The sequence below is a fragment of the Podarcis erhardii genome (genome assembly GCF_964252035.2).
Source record: "Podarcis erhardii genome assembly, chromosome: 16".
NCBI lineage: Eukaryota > Metazoa > Chordata > Lepidosauria > Squamata > Lacertidae > Podarcis > Podarcis erhardii.
This window is the reverse complement of record NC_138514.1, coordinates 28,613,514-28,637,126: the sequence shown is the minus strand read 5'-3', so window position 1 is coordinate 28,637,126 and position 23,613 is coordinate 28,613,514. Positions and strand designations below refer to the sequence as shown.

The 23,613-nt window shown below is 46.4% G+C and overlaps 1 protein-coding gene across 3 annotated transcripts in view; it reads left to right on the top strand.

The window, feature by feature from the left end:
* The window catches only part of RASA4B (RAS p21 protein activator 4B), a 49,747-nt gene that overhangs the window by 23,465 nt on the left and 2,669 nt on the right, over positions 1 to 23,613 (top strand). For 2 of the 3 annotated variants that reach the window (XM_081843509.1, XM_081843508.1), the window contains exons 4-20: positions 1,398 to 1,459; positions 5,297 to 5,426; positions 10,033 to 10,114; positions 11,313 to 11,447; positions 12,235 to 12,326; positions 13,548 to 13,665; positions 14,314 to 14,467; positions 15,187 to 15,251; positions 15,535 to 15,647; positions 16,760 to 16,952; positions 17,278 to 17,415; positions 18,518 to 18,662; positions 19,372 to 19,541; positions 19,710 to 19,847; positions 21,194 to 21,329; positions 22,254 to 22,374; positions 22,570 to 22,634. In XM_081843509.1, coding sequence (XP_081699635.1) covers positions 1,398 to 1,459; positions 5,297 to 5,426; positions 10,033 to 10,114; positions 11,313 to 11,447; positions 12,235 to 12,326; positions 13,548 to 13,665; positions 14,314 to 14,467; positions 15,187 to 15,251; positions 15,535 to 15,647; positions 16,760 to 16,952; positions 17,278 to 17,415; positions 18,518 to 18,662; positions 19,372 to 19,541; positions 19,710 to 19,847; positions 21,194 to 21,329; positions 22,254 to 22,374; positions 22,570 to 22,634 — 2,057 coding nt within the window. Of the gene's footprint in view, positions 1 to 1,397; positions 1,460 to 5,294; positions 5,427 to 10,032; positions 10,115 to 11,312; positions 11,448 to 12,234; positions 12,327 to 13,547; positions 13,666 to 14,313; positions 14,468 to 15,186; positions 15,252 to 15,534; positions 15,648 to 16,759; positions 16,953 to 17,277; positions 17,416 to 18,517; positions 18,663 to 19,371; positions 19,542 to 19,709; positions 19,848 to 21,193; positions 21,330 to 22,253; positions 22,375 to 22,569; positions 22,635 to 23,613 lie in introns of those variants that run through there. The other variant, XM_081843510.1, reaches the window with a different exon arrangement.

Genomic DNA, 23,613 nt, shown 5'->3' with positions numbered 1-23,613 from the left:
AGCTTTGTGGAGCATCCTCGCAACACCATCCTCATTGAAATGCCACCCCCCCCCCTCATTTTACTTGCATTTACCCTTTCGGCAGAAATTTCAATAGGTTCAAAATAAATATATGTGGAAGTGATAAATCTGGAAAACATAGTGCCTTGCACCTTAAAAGCTGCAGTGGTAAACCTTTCTTAAGTTTTCTTTTCTGTAAATAAATAAATGAATAAATGTGCTACTGCTAAGCTTGGGTCTGCTGACACCTCCCTGTTGTGTGTGGCTGGTGCCATTTCTTAAAAAATTATTATATTTATATATCACTATTTATTTAAAATAATAATAATCTTTTTTAGATAATATTTTTTATTAGTTTTTCAATTACAATAATCAAATAAATGCCTCATTATAACAATGCCAAATTATTATACAATTACTAATCCCAATCATTCCGATGCCAAATTATATAATTTAGGTGCCTCCCACATGCTAGAATTGATGGTTTGATGATTTACCCAGTACTTTATTTAAAATAATAATAATCAGAGCGGTTTACATCAGTTGTACATAAAACCATGCAATAAAGACCATATTAAAAAAAACCTTAAAAATAACTATTGTGGAAAGATGTATTCTTAATGGCCTGCATAAGCCTGATGGAATAGAAAAGCTTTCAGCATGTATTTGAAAGTCGAAACAGAAGGTGCCTGCTGAATCTGTATTGGCAGAATGTTCCACATTACTGAGCGGATGACAGTACAGCATGCCTGATAGATGGGCCGGCTGGCCAGGCCTGGATATGTACCTTTTGCTACCTGAGGTGAAGGACAAGATTGTAGCCACCCACCCCATAACACAAGATGGTATCCCACCCCCCTGTACAGAATCTGACCTGGTTGCTAATTGAAACATGAATATCACAAGATCTCCCACTTTATCTGTGGGGTTCAGGGGAATGGCGGGTGGGCTGTTGCCACTCCCAGCATCCGCTGCCTGAAGCAGGTACATCACTCTGCCTGGGGCAAGGACCGGCTCTGCACTCATCCTCTTAGGAATTATGTGCAAGCAAGAAGAACCCTGAGCCCAAGGCAGCCTCTTCCACTGCCAAGAAGTTCTTTTACCATTTGGAAATAACATTCTGGGGAAAGGTGTCTGTTCCTAGTGCTAAAAGGAAAAGGAGTAGCATTGGGAGAGGGTTTCTCAGATGGGTCGCCAGGAAAGGTTGTTGTATCACATGTCTTTAGGTGATACTGTGGGTTTCAATGTGAGACAATCTCCCTCTCTTGCCTCCAGTCCAATTTCAGTTCTAGTCCAGATCAATAAAACCTGAAATGCCCCAGACTTATACTCTCTGGTTTCTTGGACATCTCATTTACCTTAGGTTTTTTTGTTTTTGTTTTCCTTTCTCGTGCCAGCCGGGACGACGTCATCGGGAAGGTCTGCATCACCCAAAGTCTGTTGGCTGAGCACCCAAAAGGTGAGATTATTCCCTCTGTTGGGAGAGGTAAATAATTTTGAATGAGTAAATTGAACAAATTTGGTGCACGGTCCCTGCCCCAAAAAGTCAGTATCTGCAGATGGAGTCCTTCCCAAATAACTAAAGCAGGCGAACCTCCCATTTCTTTCTCATTTTCTTTGCCTTCCCCCCTTATTCTTAGTAAACAAGGATGTTTGATGGATAACAAATTTGGCAACAAATTGTAACATCACATTCATTTTTTTTAAAACAGTGTTTCTGGCCATACAAAGAGTGCCTTTAAACACATGGGACGGTTACCTGAGCCTCGAGATGCATGTGAACTCTGCACAACCCAGTCTTGACTGTTCTGTGCAAACTCTCATACTGTAACTGCTGCTCATGATCAGCTATACAGCGAGGGGAGGGGAATGTGCAAATTAAATGCAGATATGTAGATATTCCTGTTTTGCACAATTTATTCCAAACACAGACTGTAGGAGTGAGAGGACCCCCCTAACAGAATCCTCTGCTATTTATCCATGCAGATTCCAGATTCAGCTGCTTCTCCCTCCAATTCATATAGGTCCCATTTCTCTCTCTTTGTGTTATCCTTGTGGGTCTGAACCCAGAACAGGTTTGAGGGCAGCAGTCAAGTACTGGATCCCAGCTGGATCTCCTGCTTCCACCCACTTCCATCTTATCTGTCTACCTTCCTAAACAGGAGCAAAAGAGAGGACGTGATCTGCTGGCTCAAGGATCAGGGGATGTCTTGAGAGGCCCAGTGACTCATCTTTGGGATGGAGGTGGAGAGAGAGATTGTGTCTGTGAAAAGAATCTTCCTCTCTTGACCTTTGGGGTGGTTTCTGCCCAGTAACTTAGATGCTTTCCCAAGATTCAGAGGTGATGATTGCTTTCTTGGCTTTAGGCCTGGGTTCAGGGTCTCCTGGAGAACAAATCCCTGAGCTGGCTGTGTGAATATTGCAATGTTTTCATGTGGTTTTGTGGGTCTGCTATGCAGGTCATTCATCTCTCAGGAGGACAGCACGCCCTCCAACATCTCACAGAGCACACTTGTAATGCCACAGTTCTTTGTGAGTTGCTCCACTATAGTTTTTTATTATTATTTGTTGCAGATATGCATATACAGTTTTTCATCAAATGAGATTGCAGATACATTTATGAGGAAATCAGACAACAGAATTAAACAGTGCAGTGTATCAGCCTTTGACAGCCTAGTTTCCTCCAGAGTCTAGAGCAGAGGTAGGCAACTTAAGGCCTGGGGGCCAGATGCGGCCCAATCGCCTTCACAATCCAGCCCACGGATGGTCCAGGAATCAGTGTATTTTTACATGAGGAGAATGTATCCTTTTATTTAAAATGCATCTCTGGGTTATTTGTGGGGCATAGGAATTCTTTCTGTTTTTTTCCCTAAATATAGTCCGGCCCACCACATGGTCTGAGGGACGGTGGACCGGCCCACAGCTGAAAAAGTTTGCTGACCCCTGGTCTAGAGGTTTTAGACTACAGGTCCCATTTTTGTTTTTGTTTTTTCTCATGGCATTTGGGTAAAAAAAAAAGCAGATACTGTGTTGCAGGCTGGCAATGAAGAATTGAATCCAATGCTTCTTTGATGAAAATAGGGACGTCTTATTCCATCATCATCATTTTATTATTTAAACCCAACCCATCTGATTGGGTTGCCCCAACCAATCTGGGTAGCTTCCAACGTCTATAAAAACAAAATAAAGCTTTGAACATTAAAAAAGCTTCCCTATACAGGGCTGCCTTAATATGTCTTCTAAAGGTTGTATAGTTACTTTATCTCCTTGGCTCCTGGGGGGGCGGGGGTTGTTGCATAACTCCATACCCTCCAACATTTCTGTGATGAAAATAGGGGCATCCTGAGGAAAAGTGGGACATTCCAGGATCAAATCAGAAACCTGGACAGCTTCTGTGAATCCGGAACTGTCCCTGCAAAATAGGGACATTTGAAGGGTCTGCAATGCTAGCCCTACAGAACAGACCAGTAAACTGGAGCAAGTGGTCCATTCATTTTGTGTGAAATTCCCTCCCTCTTGCATCACTGCAGCAGCTGCATTCTGTTCGTTGACAACATTGCATGACTGACTCTTCCCTGTCTGCAGCTAATGAGTTACTTCCTTTTTCTGCTGCATTTCTAAGTCTGAACTTTAAAATGCTGTGTCTGTGTGCTTTCGCTTTGGGGTTTTTTCACTAGCACACCCCCCCCCCATGAAAACATGCTCTTTACCGCTGAATCGGACCAAATGGCAATCTGCGAAAAAATCTGAATTGAAGTTTGTTTTCTGACTTAGCGTTAAAAAGCAGGTTTTCCTGGGGAAAGTGCCAAAAGCGGCAAAAAAAATAAAAATAAAAGTGCTCAGGCACAGAGCTTTAAAGTGCCAACCTCTGCCTAGAAAGCGCAGGGCAAAAGGTAGGCGTGGATGATCCCACGCCTTTAGCCCATAACTTTTTCCTAGCATAGGCAAGACCCAGCACATTTACTGGCTTGTTCCAATAAATGGGTTGGAAAAGATGAACAGGGTGACAACAGTGCCGGATTTATGTATAAGCTAAACAAGCTATAGATTAGCGCCCCTGGGCCCCCCAAAAAATTAAAGGGGGAAAAAACTGGATGTACATTTCCAAAATATAAGATAAAAAATAAAATAAAACCTACATACAGCAACAGTGTTTTGTGTTGTGTAGGCTCCTATGATGTAAGTAATGAGCCCCGCCTTCTAGCCTGCTCCCTAAAATATCACTGGTTTGCTCATTTCTATATATAGGGTGCCTCCATTCTGCATGGACTGGTTGCATGGTGACATGTGCAAATGGCTTTAGATACCTATTAGGTCCATAAATTACCATATAACAGTGACAATTTGTTGTTGACAAAGGACAGCTGGCCATATAAAGGGCCCTGTTACCTTCAGTAGTTTAGGGGCTCATCAAACCTAAATCCGGCCCTGGACTAGGTGGCAAGAGGACAAAGAGCTAAGGAAGACTCCAGAGTCAGAATAAAATGTCAAAGAAGTTTTTAACAGTCTCCAGCTGTGTACACACTCCTGTTTAATCCACATCAGGATGCTCCCACTGCTGGTTTGGGAAGCGTTAAACACATAATGTTAGCCAATATCCATATCTGTCTTGTTGCTTCTTAGGAAATATATATATTTATTTTGGTCAATAACTAGTAGAGTTCTTAGGAAATATTTTTACACTGTATTTTTGTGTTGTGAACTAACCTGAGATCTATGGATGAAGGGCAGTATACAGCATTTTTTTTAAAAAAAAGTAGTATAAACACCGACAACTGGGAAACACTGGCCTGCGAGTGCTCCAAATGGAGAACAACCTTTACCAAAGGTGTCATGGACTTTCAGGACGCTTGAAAGGGGAGAAACATGCTAAGAGGAAGGCACGCTTGGCAAACCCTCACCCGGAAACCCATGTCCCCACTGTGGAAGGATGTGTGGATCTAGAATTGGCCCCCACAGTCACTTATGGACTCGCTGTTAAAACCATGTTCATGGAAGACAATCTTACTCGACTACGAGTGATCGCCAGAGAAGAAGACAGATTTTTAAAAGTAAAAAATAAAATACTGTTTTGTGGTGCGGTTTTCAACAAATCAGCTTCGACCGGAACTGAGAAAAACAATCTATCTGTGCTTCCAGCTGGTAATGCGCACTCAGCCTTCATGACCCTTGTGGTCCTTTTCCAGCTCTATGATTCCGTGATCTTCTTTGACCCTGTGCCATCCCTGTGAGGGTAGGGCACGGTTGCCCCTGAGTTGAAAATCCTGTGCTTCCTTCTCCCTGTCTCTGTTCCCAGGCTATAATGGCTGGCTGAACCTCACTGAAATTGACCCAGACGAGGAAGTTCAGGGGGAAATCCATCTCCAGATTGAGATCGTTGACAGCGGTGCCGTGAGAAAGCTGCGCTGCACTGTGTTTGATGCCAGGTAAGGCTGTGCTGTGCCAGAGACGAGGTTGCAGGGCAAGGGTTTGCAACCTCCCCTCCCCTGTGACCTTATGCCATCCAGCCCTCTGTCTGATTTTAAGATGCTTCCACAAGCTGTAAAGCCAGACCCTTTGGCTGGAGCAATCTGCCCCTCTTCCCCCACAAAGACTCCTCAGAACTGTAGCTTACCCCTCACAGAACTACAGTTTTCAGCATCCTTAACAAACTACAATTCCCAGGATTCATAAATTCATTCATTTATGCTTTTCAAGTTTATACATTTCACTAATTTTACAATCATTTTGACATTTCAAAACTTGACTTCCTTCCCCCTCTTTCTGCGGTTCCTTAAATTTATTTTTAATACCTTCCACATATTCAGATTAACGTAATTTGCTCATTTATTCATTTACTTTAAATATATACTCTGGTCAAACTGCAGGTTATTACAATAATCTTGCCAGTGTTCTTATCTGTTTACAATTTACCTGTAAATATTCAATAAACCATTTCCATTCTTTGCTTAAAAGTTTGTTATCTTGATTTCTTATTCTTCTGGTAAGTTTAACCATTTCTGCATATTCCATAAATTTTTGCATCCATTCCTCCCTTGCTGGGACTTCTGCTTATTGTCATTTTGGGGCGAGTAACATTCTTGCCACTCTAGTCACATACCTGAATAAGTTTCTATACAGTTTTGGTAGTTCTGCCCCTATAATTCCCAAAAGAAAAGCTTCTGGGTTGTTGTATTTTACAAATGTTATATTAAACATCATTTTCAATTCATTACATTATCAGTTCATTACATACCCCACCCATCTGGCTGGGGGAAACCCAGGCGGGGTATAAATAAATAAATTATTATTATTAAATTATTATTTCCCAGTAAGCTTTAACCTTACTACAAGGCCACCACATATGATAAAAAGAAACTTATTTCTCTTTACATCCCAGGATTCCTTGTTGGAGCTCATGTGCTCCATGTGTGGTGTGGTGTTTGCTGTACAATGTGTGGTGTTTGCTGTACAATCTGAGTCAGGCCACCAGCCCTTGCAACTCAGTCTTGCCTACAGCAGCCTTCTTGGGTTTCTGTCCTGGCTCCCAGGTCTACTCAGAGATACTGGAGATTGGAGATGGGGCCTTCTAGATGCAGAGCATGCACTCTGCCACTGAGCTACTCTGCGTGGAGTCTGTCCCTTCCCCCCCTGGAGGATCAAGCCAAGCCCTTTGTCAGGGAACATTCTGAGCCCTCTCTAATTGCAAGAGCCCTTAATCATGGGCTGACTGAAGGAATGAGCTGTGCCGTTCCTTTAAGAAGAACAGAGGGAACACAGGGCGGTAATGCTGGGTCAGATAGACAGCCCTTCCAGCTTATTAATAAAAATTATTAATGATTTCGGTGAATAGCACTTGTGAAAGTGCTTCCCATAAATTTTCTTGCTCTAGAGCTGGCACGGTACAGCAGCTAAGAGACTGAGCCTTCACAGGGATTTTATTTGTCAAATTTTTTTTGACTACATTTTATTTTAGTCAATTTTTTTGTTGGCAATATATTTTATATTACAAATTTCCCATATAATACATAATCGTTTTTTCTTTTATCGACTTCCCATCCCATTTTTCATGGTGTTTTTTTTATTCTTCCCCTTTGCTGCACCCTATCTTTTTTCTTTTATATCATAACCACAATACAATAATCTCTCATTCTTTCTGTTGCTCGTAGTTCGAATCATGCTCACAAATTCATCATACTATAATATTTCTTCAAACAATCTGGAAAAGGCTTCCATTCCTCCTTAAAGCAATCATCGTTCTCTAATTTTAGCTGTTAGCTTTGCAGATTTAGCCTAGCCCATTGGTTATCCATTCTTCTTTGGTGGGAACTACTTCTTCTTCTTTTCATTTCTGTGCATAAAGAATCCTAGCTGCATACATAAACAACCTAACCATCTTTTTTGGGGACTTCCGTCCTTATAATCCCTAGATACGTTAGTCGATTTTTAAAAAGTCTATATCCCACCTTTGCTCAAAGGGGCTCAAGGCGTCGTGCGTGGCTCTCCCTCTCTCCCTGTTGCCCTCACAACAACCCTGTGGAGTAGGCTAGGCTGAGAAACTGTGACTAAACCAGGGTCACCCAGTGAGCATCATTACCGAGTAGGGATTTGAATTCTTCCAAGCAGCTATTGACAAACGAGCCTCTCTCTCCTGGCCTCAGTCCCCTTCCGTGTTTGTAAAATGGGGAATAATGCTGATGTACCTTACAGGGTTGTTTTTTGCTTTTATTTAAATTTGCCTTCTGCCAGGTCAGACCCGTGGTTCTAGCTGAGACCCATCTAGCTCAGATTGTCCATTCATTGACTGCTAGCGGCTGTCCAGGATCCCCAGCTGGGGAATGAATCGGGGATCATCTTCATGCAAAGCTCTGCTGTAATAGAAATGCTGAACCCACTTTGACCATTTGCGTTAAAAATCAGAGGGGGTGGGCAGGGAAATCAACCAACATAATTGCATAGCTGGTATGAAACAGCGCAAGGAGGATTCATGGTTTTGTGGTGGGCACAGCAAAGATGAGACGGAAGGCAAAGTTCAGGCTTGCGAGGGTGTAGCAGGGAATGCCTGATCATTGCTGCTGTGCAAGCAGAGGATCTGGCGATGTGAGTCAGAGATGCGTTTTTATAAAGCAATAAACTTTCCCAATTTTCCTTTCTTTACTGTCTCGCGGTATCCACCAGTTCTCTGCTGGAAATAATCCTTTCATTAAAATGAAACTCTCAAACTCGGCGGGAGAAAAACATTGAATGTTCAAAAGGAAGCCTGTGCAGAGTGACGCTGTGTTTGAATGCTGGGCCCCCGGAAGAGGGTGCAAAGCCATATGCTAAGGGCTAGTGGGGGTGTTATTGTTGTTGTTTAGTCGTTTAGTCATGTCCAACTCTTTGTGACCCCATGGACCAGAGCATGCCAGGCACTTCTGTCTTCCACTGTCTCCCGCAGTTTGGTCAAACTCATGCTGGTAGCTTCGAGAACACTGTCCAACCATCTCGTCCTCTGTCATCCCCTTCTCCTTGTGCCCTCCATCTTTCCAAACATCAGGGTCTTTTCCAGGGAGTCTTCTCTTCTCATGAGGTGGCCAAAGTATTGGAGCCTCAGCTTCACGATCTGTCCTTCCAGTGAGCACTCAGGGCTGATTTCCTTAAGAATGGAGAGGTTTGTTCTTCTTGCAGTCCATGGGACTCTCAAGAGTCTCCTCCAGCACTATAATTCAAAAGCATCAATTCTTTGGCGATCAGCCTTCTTTATGGTCCAGTTCTCACTTCCATACATCACTGCTGGGAAAGTGGGGGTGTTAAGGGATGGTAATACTACAGAAGAATGTTAGAAAACAGCAACACAAGCCCTTTGACAGAAAGAGAAAACGAGGGGAGCAATTTAGGGGAGCCATGGCAGCGTGACAGAGATTGTGATGCCATGTGACTTTTACTTTTTTGTTCATTCTTTGTTTACGTGCTTTCTTCCGAGCCTCAGATCTAAAAGTGCCCAAATTTGCTCATTCTTCAGTTTGCTGTATAGCCTTCTCTGTTTCTCTTATGTAAAGCTATGTAACTGAGGTTGCGAATAAGGTTACGAGTAATAGGCCGAACCAAGGCATTTTGCAGAAGGAAATTGCAACCCCACCCTCAAATAAAGGCAGGCTGTGTACACACCATATATTTAAAGCACCCACCCTCGCAAAAAATTATCAGAATGGTAGTTTGCTGGGAATTTCAGAGGTGAACTACAGTTCCCAGAGTTCTATTATTTGGGGTGTGAAATGTGTTTTAAATGCACCTGTCAGTTTGGGTTTCTATGTTCCTCAGTTTTTCAGTCTTAACTTCAGTTTGCAACATTTCCACGTCAGTCTGTGGAATGTAGAGAAATTTTTAAAAAATGGGAAATGATATACAATGAGATGAAGAAAATGTTTAAAATGACATTTGTAAAAAAACCAGAAGCATTTTTGTTAGGGATTGTAGGACAAGACCTGCCAAGGAAAATAAAGAATTTATGTATGCTACAACAGTGGCAAGAGTCTTGATTGCGCAAGGATGGAAGAATGAGGAAACCCCAACAAAAGAACAGTGGCAAGAGAAATTGATGAACTATGCAGAACTGGCAAAATTGACATGCAAATTGTGAGGCAAGGACAACTGTTACTTTAAAGAAGATTGGGAGCCTTTTTCAAATTATCTAAAAAGACAACAAAATGAACTGGACTCCTTGGCAGGTTTTGAATAAACATACACAAATTTATTGAGGGTTAATATAGTAGATATATAATATAAGGATGTATACAATTTTACAAAAAAACCACCACTTCTGACGTGGGTTGCCCCGGACATTTTAACCGATTTTTGGAAATTCCACCTAGGAGCTATTTCTGACAGATGAATTCCAGATGTGTCCGGGAAAATCCCAGACATATGGCAGCCCTGCTTAACGTACCAGTTCTAATCAAATCCTAACATTTATTAAACCCCAAGCATTTAGCACCCGCAGATCTATAACAATTCTCTCTCTCTCTCTCTCTCTCTCTCTCTCTCTCTCTCTCTCTCTCTCTCCTTCCTTCACAGAGATTTGGCTCGGAAAGACAGAAACGGAGCCTCTGATCCCTTCGTCAGAGTCCGCTATAATGGCAAGACACAGGAAACTTTGGTGAGCTCCAGCTGTAAGGAGAACAAGATTCCGGTGTGGGGATGGGGATAGGGGAAGGGCTACATAAGGCATTTAAGGGCAGGTGCATGCCATGCACAGAAAGTATGTTGCTTTCCCCCACAAAGAGCCACGGGAACTGTAGTTTAAGGCCTTGTTGGGAATGACAGCTCTGTAAGGGTGAAACTACTGTTCCTAGAGTGGGGAGCTGTGAGCTTTAAATGTGTGGTCTGAGTCTGCGCTCTGGAGAGGCAGCCAGTGTGCCTGCCAGATATATCCCACTATCGTATTTGTTTCCCCAGCCTTAAGTCCAGATGGGCAGGGTACAAATACAGTGGTACCTCTGGTTACAAACTTATTTCGTTCCGGAGGTACGTTCTTAACTTGAAACCGTTCTTAACCTGAGGTACCACTTTAGCTATTGGGGCCTCCTGCTGCCACCGCCACGCAATTTCTGTTCTCATCCTGAGGTAAAGTTCTTAACCCGAGGTACTACTCCGGGTTAGCGGAGTCTGTAACCTGAAGTGTTTGTAACCCAAGGTGTTTGTAACCCGAGGTACCACTGTGATAAAATTATTATTATGATCACTGTATATTAAGTCCTGTACAAGCCTAGGCGAGTGGGGCCCAAAACAGCAGAATGTCCCAGTGTGAAGCGTTCTACTTCAGGATACTCCTTTTCATTCCTCCTCCCAACTGGCTTTCCATTCCCTGTTCACTCGGTGTATGAGTCCCCGTTTGACTCTTTTTCTCATACCACTTTTATTAGTTCCCCCTTCCCTCCGCAAAAGAAAGATATTTGGTGCTTTGACAAATTTGGGGAATTGCTGGTCCCTCTCTTTGGCTACATAAGGACCAGGCCTCAAAATAATGGAGGTCATTTTTAGCACACACAAATGGAAACTCTGCCCCAAACATTGCGGGTGTGTGCGTCTCAGGAAGAACCTTCACAGCTCTCTTTTTTCAGGAAGGGGATGGTCCAAAATGAGGCTCCAGCTGGTCAAGTGAGAGAGTGAACGGGCATGTCTTATGAGTTTGGGTGGGTCAGTCTGGATGACATCCTTGGCTCCCCAGCAGGCTCTTCCTCCTCTTCCTCCTCCTCCTCTTCCTCCTCCTCCTCCTGTTCTCACCAGCATCTTTTAAAGAATTTGCTTTCGGGAGGAAGAATTTGCTTCCTTTATTGGCTTTGCCTGTCGTCCAGGTGATCAAAAAATCTTGCTACCCAAGGTGGAACGAGACCTTTGAGTTTGACCTGGACGAGTCGGCTGTGGAGAAGGTCTGCGTCATCGAAGTCTGGGATTGGGATCTCGTCAGCAGGAACGATTTTCTGGGGAAGGTGAGCAGTGGGGAAGGAGGGCTTGGAAGAAGACACATTTAAACGTTCCTTTTTTTTAAAGGAATTCCCGCTTTCAGGAATAACGTTCTCCTAGCAAGGGGGCTGTCCTGTTCAAAGGCTGATCTCTTCGGTTTTCTGCCTTTGCGTTCTGTGTACTTTTTTTTTAAGGAATTCCCACTTTCAGGAATAATTCAGGTGGGGGAATAAACATTTTGAAATCAAATACGATTGCAGCAAGCATAGAGATATGGAAAAGGCTTGGAGTGACGGGCAGATGGGAAAGACGGTCCTACATTTGGCGTGCCTCTTGTACACTGCCCTGTGCAATTGGAGGGCAAGTTATAAATGCTTCTCGTATATAAAAATAAATGGCAAAAGCTGCCGCTCAGGGAATGTGGCTCTCAACAGAGAAGAGCACTGTCCACTCACAACATTGAATTATGGGGGTGCTCAGAAGTGTGGCTGAGCCACCCCTGCCCAGTTTTTAGTATATATTGTTAACCAATAGGTCTTTCTCATTCCCTGCTCCCAGGCCTGCACAGAGTTGGGGGTAGTCAGGTACACTTATCCCAGGCCTCAGAGGGCTAAGCCGGCTGGTGGGCCCTGTCCTGCCAGTTTATAACTTTATTCTAACAAAATTCCTGCCCTGAGCCTCAGACAAGCTGTTCATGGGCGTACCTGCTCCTATCGGGTTATGTTTTTTGGAAATGGGAGGTGCTGTGGAGACATGGGGAGGCCTTGCTTCAGATGGGAGTAAGCACAACTTTCTTTTCCTTTCCTTTTGCAGGTAGTATTCAATGTCCAAGGGCTACAGGCGGTCCAACAAGAGGAAGGGTGGTTTATGCTTCGACCGGACAAATCAAAGCCAAGGCGGGATGAGTGAGTCTCTGTTTTTCAAAGGGGAGCTTCACTTGTTTGCCCCTAAGTCAACCTGTAAAGGATTTTGCTGCTGCCACAGTCCTGCTAGAGTGTTTAAGGAACGCAGGTGGCACTGTGGTCTAAACCACTGAGCCTCTTGGGCTTGCTGATCAGAAGGTCGGCAGCTCAAATCCCTGTGAGGGGGTGGGCTGCCATTGCTCTGTCCCAGCTCCTGCCAACCTAGCAGTTCAAAAGCATGCCAGTGCAAGTAGATAAATAGGTACCGCTCCGGCGGGAAGGCAAACGGCGTTTTCGTGTGCTGCTCTGGTTTCCGTCACGGTGTTCTGTTGCGCCAGAAGTGGTTTAGTCACGCTGCCCACTTGACCTGAACAGCTGTCCGTGGACAAACGCTGACTCCCTCAGCTTGAAAGCAAGATGAGTGCTGTAACCCCATAGTCGCCTTTGACTGGACTTAACCGTCCAGGGGTCCTTTACCTTTAGAGTGTTTGCCTTACTTATCTTAATAGACTTGTTACTGACAAAATAGTTTCTCCTTGGAGCCAGGGGCATAAAAATCTCTTCTGCCCAGGGGCGGCGGCAGACGTCATTTATTTATTCCTTTCGTAAAATTTCCGTCCCGCTTGACTGTATAGAAAAACCTCAGAGTGGTTTCATAAATGCAGCCCTGCATCCTAGCATTACCCAGTCATTGCTGTTCCGCTATAACGCTGGAGAAGGAAAAGACTTGAGAGGGGATACGAGAGCCATGGTCAAATATCGGATGGAGAAGCTTGTTTTCTCCCTCTCCCGAGGGCAGGACCCAAACCAATGGATTCAAAGGGTGAGAAAGGAGAGTCTGGGTAAACATTAGAAATAACTTTGTGGTTGTATGAACTGGGGCATCAGACTCCCCTTCGTTGAAGGTTTTTAAACAGAGCTTGGGTGGCCGTCTTCATGGATTCTTTATCCGCCATTCTTGCATTGTGGGAGGCTGGACTTAGACGACCCTGGGAGTCCCTTCAAAACAGAACCTAAAGACTCCTACAAAATCACAAGGGCCTGTAGCTCATGTCCTATCTGAAGAGGGCCGAGGAGCCTGTGGCTCTCCAGTCGTTCTTGCTGGCTGGGAGTGATGGGAGTTGCAGTTGGGTAGCATCGCTCCTGAAGGATTCTGTGGTCCATGGTGGGACCATGTAGTTAGTTTGCGTCAATCACATTGCCCCCTTTCCCCTTCCTTTCCAGGGGCAACCTGGGCTCCCTACACCTCCAGTTGCAGCTTCGGGATGAGACAGTGCTTCCATCCCTCCACTACCAGCCTCTTGTCCAGCTTCTGTGTCAGGAAGTTAAAGCAGGTGCCCAGGTGAGATCCATCGCTTTTGGCGGGCAGGCCCTTGAACTGGGGTGACCCAGGTTCTTCCCTTCACTCAGCTGTAAGGCTCGCTGGCTCACCAGTCATTTTCTCTTAGCTTAACCTACTTTGCAGGGTTGCTGTGAGTATAGAAATGCATTTGGAACCCATGCGTGCTGCCTTTAGCTTTTTGGGAGAAAGGTAGGACAGCGATCTTGGAGATGCACCTGTTTAGACATGCATTCTCCTGATCTCCAGGCCTGAAGCTCCTGATCTAATCGCTTTGTTAATGCTGTTTTAATGGGCTTGTTTTATTGTACATCTTAATTATGCACGCTTGGAATGCCTTGACGAAATGAACTTACTGTGCACTTTGATTGCACATGGATATATTTTGTAACTCGGTTTTACACTTGTAAGCTGCTTAGAAGCCATGTTGGCAAGCGAGCAGAATGTGTATATAAATAAATAACGCTGTTAAAGAAATATTTGATGACGTTGAGAATAGACCCCCTAATTTTGTGCATGCAGGTGGAGTGGGGGAAACTCTCCATCACGCTTTAATTGAATTTTTTCCTCCTCCTGAGTTTCACGTGTGTTACAGCCTCCCTGGGGGTCTAACTCCTCAGTCACTCCCCTTCTTTTTTTTCCTCCTGGCAGGATGGGAAAGTCCACTTAATAACCCTGATTGACGACACCACGACCGCCGAGTGCAGGCAGGAAGTTGCCGTCAACCTTGTCAAGCTCTTTGTGGGCCAAGGGTTGGCCAAAGAGTTCTTGGACCTCCTCTTCAAACTGGAACTGGATAAAACCGGTAAGGATCCCGGGCGCATGACTGGGACATGGGAGGCTACCATGCTCTGTGCAGCTGGGGTACCATTTTATTAGAACGTGGGTGAGAGTGCAATGCATGGGGCGGGGCGAGGAAGTCCAGACCTGCTACAAAAAAATTGATCGGTTGGACCCAGGGGCATCTTACCCATAGAGGCTAGTGGTGCGGGGTGCCAGGGCGCCAAGTTCTGGAGGGCGCCAGGGAAGAGGCAGAGGCTGGACGCAGCACCTCCTGGCATCAGCTTGCCGTCCTCACCCGCCTCTGCCATGCCACACTGAAGCAGCGCCGCGCCCGGAGCTTCCGCCTGCCGTAGCCACCACAGCACGAAGCGGCCAGCTGAGCCGAGAGCCACCACGTCCAGCCTCCGCATCTTGCCTGCTGGAGGAGCTGCCCTCCAGCCACTGCCCACCTCCTCCAGCCCCACAGACCTGGGCGCAGTGCCATCCTCCTGAAAAAAGGTGGGCAACTCTGGGAAAGGGATGGTGGTTCTGGAGGGATCTTTGCACCACAGCGCCGGATATGCTTAAGACAGCCCTGGTTGGACCTGGGCATGGGCAGTTCCTGTCCGCCTATGGCATTTCTAGAGTGCTACCATAATTTGGGTGGGTTTCAGTCACATGCTGGCAAATCCAGGTTCCTAGAATCATAGATTGGGCAGCTCAGTAGAAGTCAGCTTCCTATGTTCCTGTGTTCTGTTTCAGATGAGCCAAACACTCTGTTTCGAAGCAACTCTCTGGCCTCTAAGTCAATGGAGTCATTTCTGAAGGTACTTGATGGGTTTGTGGTTTGCTTGTGTGAATCTTGAGTATGTTTATGTCTTTCTGTTTTTCCATCCATCTATGTATCTCCTGGGATAGCTCAGTCAGAGCACGAGCCTCTTGATCTTGGGGTCGTGGGTTCAAGCCCCACGTCGAGCAAAAGATTCCTGCATTTCAGGGGGGCTGGACTCTTGGTCTCTTCCGACTCTACGATTTTATGATTCTACACTGCCGTCTGATTGTTCAGTCCGCTGTCTCTCCTGTCCTGCCCCAAAATCTTCCCATCTGCAGGTGGCAGGCATGCAGTACCTCCACAGAGTCCTTGGGCCGACAATCAACCGAGTGTTTGAAGAGAAGAGATGCATTGAGCTGGATCCCAGCAAAGTGGAGAGCAAGGATATTGGGTAAGAGAGCCGGCATCGGGGACCTTTCTCAGGCTGTACATATTGCTGTGAGTTTCGAGAGCGGCGGTTAGTATGCAGGATGCCTAGGTCCCTTCTAATTTCTGGGGGTCCTGGATTCAGTAGGGGTTAAAACTGAGTAGGTTGGTGAAGTAGGCAGAAAGGCCAGCTTCTTGCTGGATGAGTTGATAGCTCTCAATATTGTTGGTAGTATAACAAAGGAAGCTGTGCCAGAAAGCAAACGGGTGGGCCCCTCTCCCTCACCTGGCTGCTAGTGAGTGGGAAGAACTATAGCCAAGAATGGCTGAGCTGGGCTAGAAGCAGGCAGAAGCAGAGAGTGAGAGTCGTGCTTGATTTCTGCTTCAATCCAAGGCTGTGAGCAAGACCTTCTGGGGTGTTGGTGTTGATGTGATCCCCTCTATCATAGGCTCAGGTTGTATATATATATATATAATGTGTAAATAAACCCTTTATCTTAAGGACACCCCGTCTCCCCTGTCCCTCATTCCAAGGAAACCGAACCCGGGTAAGCACCCGGAACCACCAAAATCTTGCACCATTCAGAAATGTTCGTGGTGTGCAATAATATGTGCAGACACACACACACACATACACACATGATATACATGTGTATATCACAACACTCCACTACAACTAGGAAAATACAGCAATGACTAGGAAAATACATTGTTCCATTTCCATAGAGCACAGTTAAATTCTTAAAATGTGGTCACGTGTGTGGAGGCCCAAACTGTGGTCCCTTGCGGTTTACTCATGTTTGCGATTTACGCAAGAAACACCAGATTTTATTTGTAAAACCAGTTCATACATTTATATTCTGCCTTACCTCCTGGGAGCTCAAGGCAACGCATGTGCTTCCCCTGCCTCCCGTTTAATCCTCACAACAGCCCTGCAGTGTAGGTTAGGCTGAGAGAGACAGCGGCTGGCCCAAGGGTCACTCACGGCAGAGGGAGGGGATTTGAATGCCTGCTCCCTGCAAGGTCCTGGACTAAACCACTCTGGCTTATGCAGATGGCAGCAATGATGCTGGAAAGGTGGCACAGTCTCGGGGGCGGGAATTCATTTATTTCTTTTTCTTCCTCTCCCTGCGGCAGCTGCTCCAGCCTCCATCGGATCCAGAGCGAAAGCGACGTCATCCAGCAGAGCGCTCAGCACCTTCGGTCCTATCTTGGCGACCTGCTTGGCACCATCGCCAAATCTGCCAGGGCGTGTCCCACCATCATCCGCGCCACTTTCCAGCTGCTCTTCAAGAGGGTTGGGGAGCAGTTCCCCGAAGAGAAGGACCAGGTCAGCACAGTGGGATCCTCCTCCTCCTCCTCGCCTCTGTCCTGGCCTGCTCTGACCACTGAACTGCACCGCTTCACCCACTGCGGACCTTGGGAGGGCTTTTCATCATGTTTCCTTGGCAGGCGCTTGAGCAGCACCAGCCGTTGCAGGGGGCATCCAGGGCAGTGTGGTTGCCGAGAATTGTCCCTTGAGGACTAGGAGCTTGGGCCTGGCCTGCAGATGTTGACAGGTGGCTAGCACAGGCTCTTTCCCTCCCTTCCTCTCCCCCTTTCCCCATCCCTTTTAGATGTTGACATCTGTGCTACCACTCCTTTTCCACTTGCAGAACGTGAAGTTCATTGCCATCACCAGTTTCCTCTGCCTTCGTTTCTTCTCTCCGGCCATCATGTCCCCCAAATTGTTCCACCTGCAGGAGAAGCACGCAGACGCCCGCACCAGCCGCACCCTCCTGCTCCTGGCCAAGGTAAGAGCCAGCCTGGACTTCACCTCCTGGACAAGAAGGGAGAGCACCCTGCCTGTAAATCCAGCCCCAGCATCTGCACACAGAAAATCCTGGCCCTGTAATCAGTGCTGGCTGCCATTTTAATTCCCCACAATGCCCCTGATGTTAGCATCACTGAGGAATTGTGGGAAATGGGAACGGCAGCTCCTGGAGCCAGCCACCATTTTAATTTCACACATAGCTCCCATTTTAATTTCACACATTGCCCCTGGTGTTAGTTTCACACTGGGGAATTGTGGGAAATGAGAACAGCAACTCCTAGAGCCAGCCAACATTTTAATTTCTCACATGGCTGCCATTTTAATTTCCCACAATGCCCCTGGAGTTAGCATCACTCAGGGGAATTCTGGGGAATGGCAGCTCCTAGAGCCAGCCACCTGGTGCTAATTGAACGCTACTTCTGCTTCCCACATTGACTGTGTCCAAGGTCTCCCAGAGAGCTTCATAGACTCTTGGAATTGGAAGGGACCCCAAGGGTCATCTAGTCCAATCCCATGCAATGCAGGAATCTCAACTAAAGTACCTGTCACAGATGGCCATCCAGGCTCTGCTTTAAAACCTGCAAGAAAGGGGAGTCCACCACCTGTCGTGAGAGTCTGTTCCACTGCTAAACAGCTCTTAACTGTCAGAAAGGTTTTCCTGATGTTTAGTTTGAATCTCCTTCCTTGTAACTTGAAGCCATTGGTTCAGGTCCTACCTTCCGGAGCAGGAGGAAACAAGCTTGCTCCATCTTCCATGTTGACAGCCCTTTGGATATTTGAAGATGGCTATCATAGCACCTCTCAGTCTCCTTTTTTCCCAAGCTAAGCATACCCAGCTCCCTTGATGGTTCCTCATAAGGCTTGGATTCCGGGCCCTTGCCCTCCTCTGCACACCTTCCAGCTTGTCAACATCCTTGTTAAATGGTGGAGCCCAGAACTAGCTGTGCAGGACCTGAAGCACAGGTCTCCTCCGTCTCTTAGGCCCCAGTGTCCTCTCTGCCATGCACCACACCAGCTTTTCACTTTATTTGTGGAGGCCTGTCCTTGACCTGTGGTCACCTCTCTGAATTCTCGCTTGCCAGGCTGTTCAGAACGTGGGGAACATGGATGCCGGTGTCAGCCGCACCAAGGAACCCTGGATGGCTCCACTGCAGCCCACCATCCAACAGGGCGTCACACAGATGAAGCAGTTCCTCCTCCAATTGATTGACATTGAGGAGAAAGAAGGTTGGTGACTGGGTCTGGTTCATTCTTCTGTGGATTGGAGGGAGGGAAGTTGCCTTGCAGGGCAATCATTTTCTTACTGGTGTGACCAATGAACAGCATTTTATTTGAGGTGGCGCTTGGGGGTTGAGCTGAAAACCAGGAGTCAGGCACCCACACTGTATATGTAACATGTATTTAAAGCACGCTCCTTCCCACAAAGAATCTTGGGAACTGTTTACCCCTCGCAAGGCTGCAGTTCCCAGCAAGATAAACAAACCACATTGCCCAGAATTCTCTGCGGGAGGCATAGTGTGTACACAGGCAAAGCAACTGGGCTGTGAACTATGGCCCTCACCCCTGCCAGATCCTAGGTGGCAAACCATTCTTTCTCTTTCTCAGGATGGATCTACACACAAGGGGAAAATACACTATAAATAAGTCAGAAATTAAATCGTTCTAACAAAAGAAAAGAAAAACCCGATATAAAAACCGCACAGAAAATTTGTTTGCTCTCTGGCGCCATCTGGTGTTGTATGTTTATAACACATTCAGCGTGTTGTTTTTTTGACTAATGTAGCTGAGTCCTCAGTCTTCCTCGCTGCAATATGGGGCTAGATAATAATGACCTACCTTACAGAGTAAGTTGTGTGTGACACTTTGATTGCTAGGTGTGTTTATTTAAAAAATAAAAGCCAGTCAGTTTTGTTCTGGTTTTGTACTGTCTTTGCAGAATTAGACCCGCAGAAGTCCCCCTCCCTGCAGACCCAGGTTGTGAAAGAAGGGCCTCTGTTTATCTATAAGGCCAGAAGCAAAGGCCCTCTCCTCTCGTCCTCCTTTAAGAAGCTCTACTTCTCCCTAACCAGCGAAGCCCTCACCTGTGCCAAGACACCAAGCTGCAAGGTGAGGAGGCAGCAGGAAGGGCTGCTGCTGCTGCTGTCATGGCCGCCTGGTGGACTTTCCGGAAGGTTCTAGAAAGCCACGGGCACAGAGTATCGGATTAGACAGGCTTTCTCCTGACCCAACAGGGCTCTTCCGCCTGTGACGTACTTATGGGACTTGTCTTTTCAGAAAAGCTCCTTCATCACGCCAGCCAGCATCCGGGCAGCCGAAAAGGTGGAGGAGAAGAGCTTTGGCAACTCTCACGTCATGCAGATCATCTACGCCAATGAGGCCGGCCAGACAGACACAGCTTACCTGCAGTGCAAGGTTGCTGTAGTTGGGGATCCAGTTTAGATGGAGGGGGAGAGCCTACAGTGGGTGATGACAGTGGTTCCAGCAGCACCCCTTCTGCAAGCCTGTTTTCTCCAGAGTCTTGGAAGTGGCACCTGGCTTGCTCCTTTCGTCCTGCTACTTTTTCATTGGTCCAGCAGGTTTTGCAGCACTAACAAAAACAAACAAACCCCCAAACAAAAAAAAACGCCTTTCTTGGAAACAGGACCTGCCTTGCTTGCTTGACCCTTGGGCAGAAAACATGAGCATCTGACACACAATTTTACTTGTGCCATTTCAGCATTGTGTGTGGCTGAAGGCCAGCCAGTTGAAATCACACACGTTAAATGCATGGAAGGTGGAGCACTAGAAAACAGGGTTTTCATGGTGCACAGAAAGAGCTTTTACATGCTTTGCCTTGCGTACTGGGCTCTGGGATGCTCTCGCAAGATCTTGCCTGTTTGGGGGGGGACAAGGCCCCCACTTGGCATACTGCTCTGGAAAGATGTGTGTTTGGGGGGCGATTAGGGGACGCGGGTGGCACTGTGGGTTAAACCACAGAACCTAGGACTTGCCGATCAGAAAGTCGGTGCTTCGAATCCCCACAATGGGGTGAGCTCCCGTTGCTCAGTCCCTGCTCCTGCCAACCTAGCAGTTCGAAAGCACGTCAAAGTGCAAGTAGATAAATAGGTACCTCTCTGGCGGAAAGGTAAACGGCATTTCCGTGCACTGCTCTGGTTCGCCAGAAGCGGCTTAGTCATGCTGGCCACATGACCCGGAAGCTGTACGCCGACTCCCTCAGCCAATAAAGCAAGATGAGCGCCACAACCCCAGAGTCGTCCGCGACTGGACCTAATGGTCAGGGGTCCCTTTACCTTTGAAGGAAGTGGTTCCAACAAATTTTTGCATTGATGTGCCATCCTCATGTTGTAAGGTGCCTTTTTTTCTGTGATGTACGTATGATGCCTTTTGGGTGGTTTTTGGCTAAGGGGTTAGGCAATTTCAAAAGTATTTAAAGGTTCTTGCTGACCTTTGCTCTAGGTCCTCACCTCCTTGCAAAGGTGGAGGGGGGGAGGAATCTGTTTCAACAGGTGGAGGGAATTAAGATCTGCCTTGCTTTCCCTGGATGCTGCCTCCATCCATTCTTCTCTGACTGATAATGGAGGAGTTAGGGAACACTGAGTCCTTTGGGGAGTTTGGGCTGCAAAAGCGAAACCCCCATTTTCCTGTAACATCTGGAATGTAACAAGCAAAACGCAGTTGTACTGTATACTGAAGGGCTGTGCTGGATCAAATGCATGGATGATATAATCCTGCCCTCTCTGTCTTTCGTGGCTTTTCAGTGTGTGAACGAGCTCAACCAGTGGCTGTCGGCCTTGCGGAAGGTTTGTGTGAACAACGCTGGGATGCTGTGTTCCTACCACCCAGGCGTCTTCCGAGGAGACAAATGGAGCTGCTGCCACCAAAAGGACAAAGGCGGTACTGTGCCCTTTATTGGCCAAAGCTACCCCAGTGACATAGAATCATAGAATTGTGAAGGGACCCCCAAGGGCCATCTAGTCCAACCCCCTGCAATGCAGGGATCTCAGCTAAAGCATCCATGACAGGTGGCCATCCAGCCTCTGCTTAAAAACCTCCCGTGAAAGGAGAGTCCACAGTCTCCTGAGGGAGTCTATTCCGCTGTTGAACAGCGCTTACCATCAGAAAGTTCAGTAGGGTGGCAGTTGCCTTCAACCTTACTTTTAAATAAGAAAATAAAGCCTTTATTTAGCAAAATATAAGCTGTGAAGAAGTGGGCAGAATTACACCAGGTCAACAAAATAAAATAAAAGGATTTCTGTGTTCTAGCCCTTGCCAACATTTCCTGTGGTAACATGGAACTCCCTGCCACAAGAAATGTCATTTTCTGTGACCTTCTAGATGTTCTTAGACTGCAACTCCCATTAGCTTTGTCTGCTGACCAGGGATGATGGGATTTGGAGTCCAGTAACTTTTGAATGACCACAAATGTTGTTGTTGTTCCATTATATGCCACCTTTTCCCGCCAAGGAGCTCAAGGTGGCATCCATGGTTCTCCCCCTCCTCGTTTCAGTCCCTACAACAACCCTGTGAGGTAGGCTAGGCTGAGAGACTGTGACTGGCCCAAGATCACCCAATGAGCTTCATGGCTGAGTCGGGATTTGAACCCTGGTCTCTCCCAGGTACTAGTCCAGTTGTACTCTAACCACTGTAGGACACTGACTCTCAGTCACCCCTGGCTTAGCTCTCACAGCAGCCCTCCTTTGACATGTGTATTCTCCCTCAAAACACATAGCAGGAACAAAAACCCTCCAGCCTTTCATGAAAACTGGGCCTCCTTAAAGAAACCTCACTTTAAAACAACAACACTCCTTTGCCTGCCAGGACTGGGCTGTGACAAAACCCGGCATGGAGTTACTCTGCGGGAATGGAATGACCCCTTAGATCCCGACTTAGAAGCTCATTTGATTTTCCGACACTTGCTTGGGGTGCGAGAAGCAATGAGGTAAGTTGACTGGTCTTTCCTTCCTTCCTTCCTGAATTACAAGGTATGCTGAGTGGGTGGGTCTCACTTTTAATTGTTTTATGGGTTTTTTAAAATGGTGTACTATATAAATAACCAAGCCATAGAACTCTCATTCTGTTGCTGAGGTAATTCTAGGGTGCACTAACTCTCCCTTTCATTTCTTACTGTTCAAAGGGAAAAATATTTGGAACTATCAACTCTGGAGAAAAATGAAAATCTTCATTTGACCCAGAATGAAGGTATGACTCATCAGTACCATTTTAAGTGTGGAGAGCGGAGTGGACTGAGGCTGGATTGGTTCATAGAGCCATGGAGTTGGAAGGGACCAGTGTGGTGTAGTGGTTAAGAGTGGTAGTCTCATAACCTGGGGAACCGGGTTCGCGTCTCTGCTCCTCCACATGCAGCTGCTGGGTGACCTTGGGCTAGTCAGACTTCTTTGAAGTCTCTCAGCCCCACTCACCTCACAGAGTGTTGTCGGGGAGGAAGGGAAAGGAGAATGTTAGCCGCTTTGAGACTCCTTAAAGGGAGTGAAAGGGGGGATATCAAATCCAAGGGACCCCATGGGTTATCTAGTCCAACCCCCCGCAATGAAGGAATCACAGCTGAATAATCTCTGACAGATGGCCATTGAACCTCTTTTAAAATGGAGGTTCCAGTGGAGGAGAGTCCATCGCCTTCCAAGGTTGTCCATTCTACTGTCAAGTAGCTCCTACCCTCAGAAAGTTCTCTCTAATGTTTAGCTAGAATTTCCTTTCATATCATTTGAAGCCATTGGTTTCCTCTCCACTGGAGCAGCAGAAAACAAGTTTTCTCCATCTTCCCTGTGACAGCCCTTCAGATATTTGAAGAGGGCTCTCACATCACCTCTCAGTCTTCTCTTCTCCAAGCTAAATACACCCAACGCCCCCCACTGTTCCCCATAAGGCTTGGTTTCCAGATCCTTCAGGCTTTATCAGTTCACTTTCTCAAGGGGAACAAAAGACTTTTCAGGCCAGCTTCTGTAAGGGAGGGAGAGTTGTCAGTTTGGCTGGGATTATAACACTGCAAAGCAGCAGACTAGAAAAGAGATCCCAGGGTATAGGGAAGCTCAGAGGCAAACAGCGTGAAGGCTTGACCCAAAAGTAATGAAGTAGTATGGAAAGCAAGGGGTTCTTTGGTTGAAAAATTTCAATTTAAATATGGGAACATGTCTAAATCAAAAGATGTTCAATAGAAAGT